At 49.0% G+C, this 1729-nt stretch overlaps 1 protein-coding gene across 1 annotated transcript; it reads right to left on the minus strand.

Annotated features, from left to right (window-relative positions):
• Positions 1 to 4: 4 nt before the first annotated feature.
• On the minus strand, positions 5 to 1405 carry LAESUDRAFT_765201 (uncharacterized protein; the record flags this gene model as incomplete). Its single annotated transcript, XM_040913601.1, has 3 exons — positions 5 to 19; positions 622 to 798; positions 851 to 1405. The coding sequence occupies 3 exons, from the start codon at positions 1403 to 1405 to the stop codon at positions 5 to 7; spliced, it is 747 nt and encodes a 248-aa protein (XP_040757534.1).
• Positions 1406 to 1729: the final 324 nt, after the last annotated feature.

The raw sequence follows: 1729 nt of genomic DNA on the forward strand, positions 1-1729 counted from the left end.
TCAGTTAATGCAGGGTGAGCTCGAGACATGCTTCCCACATGAGACCGCATACATTGGCATCACTAATGGACACTGAAATCCTTGCTCAGAGTGAGGTCTACATGCTCCAGAAAAGTTTTTGTCTTTAAAATTAAATTATACGCTTGTCTAACGAACTCCTCTGTCGATGTAAAGCTCATAAAATGCGAGAATAAAGTCCAAATGATTAGGTATCAAATCAGCAGTAGGCCGTGATTGTCCGAGCCATGCTGTGAAGTTGTCCATCGTCCTCCAATCCTTCCGAATAGGTCCCAACCCAAGACGTTCATGAATTTGGGACAAGATGGGGGGATCGTGCTTTCGTGTTCCGTACGTGTAAATTTCGAGAACCAGGAGAGGAACCATATCTGGCACGGGACGATCAGGACAGTGATCAGAGTCTAGAGGTTGATCTCGAGGATGAGGAGGATGGTTGCACGGATATCGATAGGGGATCCAGCATTTATAACAAAACGGCCAATGTAGCTGCCGTCCCAATTGTTTCTTCCGAATTAGAGGAAGCAGCCGTTCAATATCATTGCGATTCTCGTGAGAGTGTGCTTCCTGGCAGTGCCACCCCGTAAAGTAACATAAGACGCATACGATGGAGACTATCTGCTCCAGTATTTTCACAATCTTCAGAAGCTTCTGCTCCCCCTGCTGTGCTTGAGCCTTCAACAGTTCCCCGGCGCTCAACGGAGTCGTGGCAAGCGGTACGGGTTCAACTTGCTCTAGTTCTGCCTGGTAAGTGAGTTCTTGAAGTATGCGGACATCCTGAGACTGTGAGGCGTTTGTTAGCGGAAACAACGGACTAACGCAAAAGATGTCCTACCTCAGACATCTTGTTACAATTATCACACCTCTCCGCATTCATCGCACAGCAAGAATGAACATGGGGATTAATGTCATACCACACCACTCGCCTACAGCTCCTGGTAGTGAGAAATTCCAACATGGGGAGAACACCGACGTGAGGGTCAAGTTCGGGGTCCGCCAGAAACGGTTTCTTCTGCCAAAGCACGTATGAAAAATACGGATCCCCATCACGACCTCCCCGTCCACTTTCTTGCAGGTAGAACATGGCAGCGCACGGATCAACGTGTACCACCACCCTGACATGCGGATAATCCACACCCGCTCCAAATGCCTGAGTGCAACACAGCCAGCGGTGCCCAGGTTCTTTGCCCTTGCACCACGCATCCACAACGTCAGCTTTTAGCGCATTGTTCACCACTGGATCGCCTTGAACCATCTCTGCATGGTAGGATGCAAGACCAAGCTTAGCAGCAAAGGCATTGAGCTTCGTGATAGAGGTAAAATAAATTAGGCCGCGAGACTTCTCATCCAGAGAATGAGTGTTGCGGATGCACATCAGTTCTGCAACCATGTTCAGATCAGGTTGGAAAGAATCTGTCTGCGGTTCTGCCGGTGGAAGTGCGGGCTTCACATATCTTACCCGGTAGCGTACGTTTGTGCGTTCTATGCACACACGAATGACGTGAACATGAGCGAGGTCGATGCCTAACCTCTCACAAATGAGGCTTTCCGATTGCGGAAAAATAGTCGCAGAGAGGATGGTGATAGGTTTGCACAGACGCATCAGGTTCGAGAGAAGATCCATGCATTGACGGAACTTTTGGTGGGCATACAGAAGGTGGCCTTCATCCACGAATATTCGCTTCAGTCGATACTTGTATGACTCTGCCCAGAC

Source organism: Laetiporus sulphureus (genome assembly GCF_001632365.1).
Source record: "Laetiporus sulphureus 93-53 unplaced genomic scaffold LAESUscaffold_112, whole genome shotgun sequence".
Lineage (NCBI taxonomy): Eukaryota > Fungi > Basidiomycota > Agaricomycetes > Polyporales > Laetiporaceae > Laetiporus > Laetiporus sulphureus.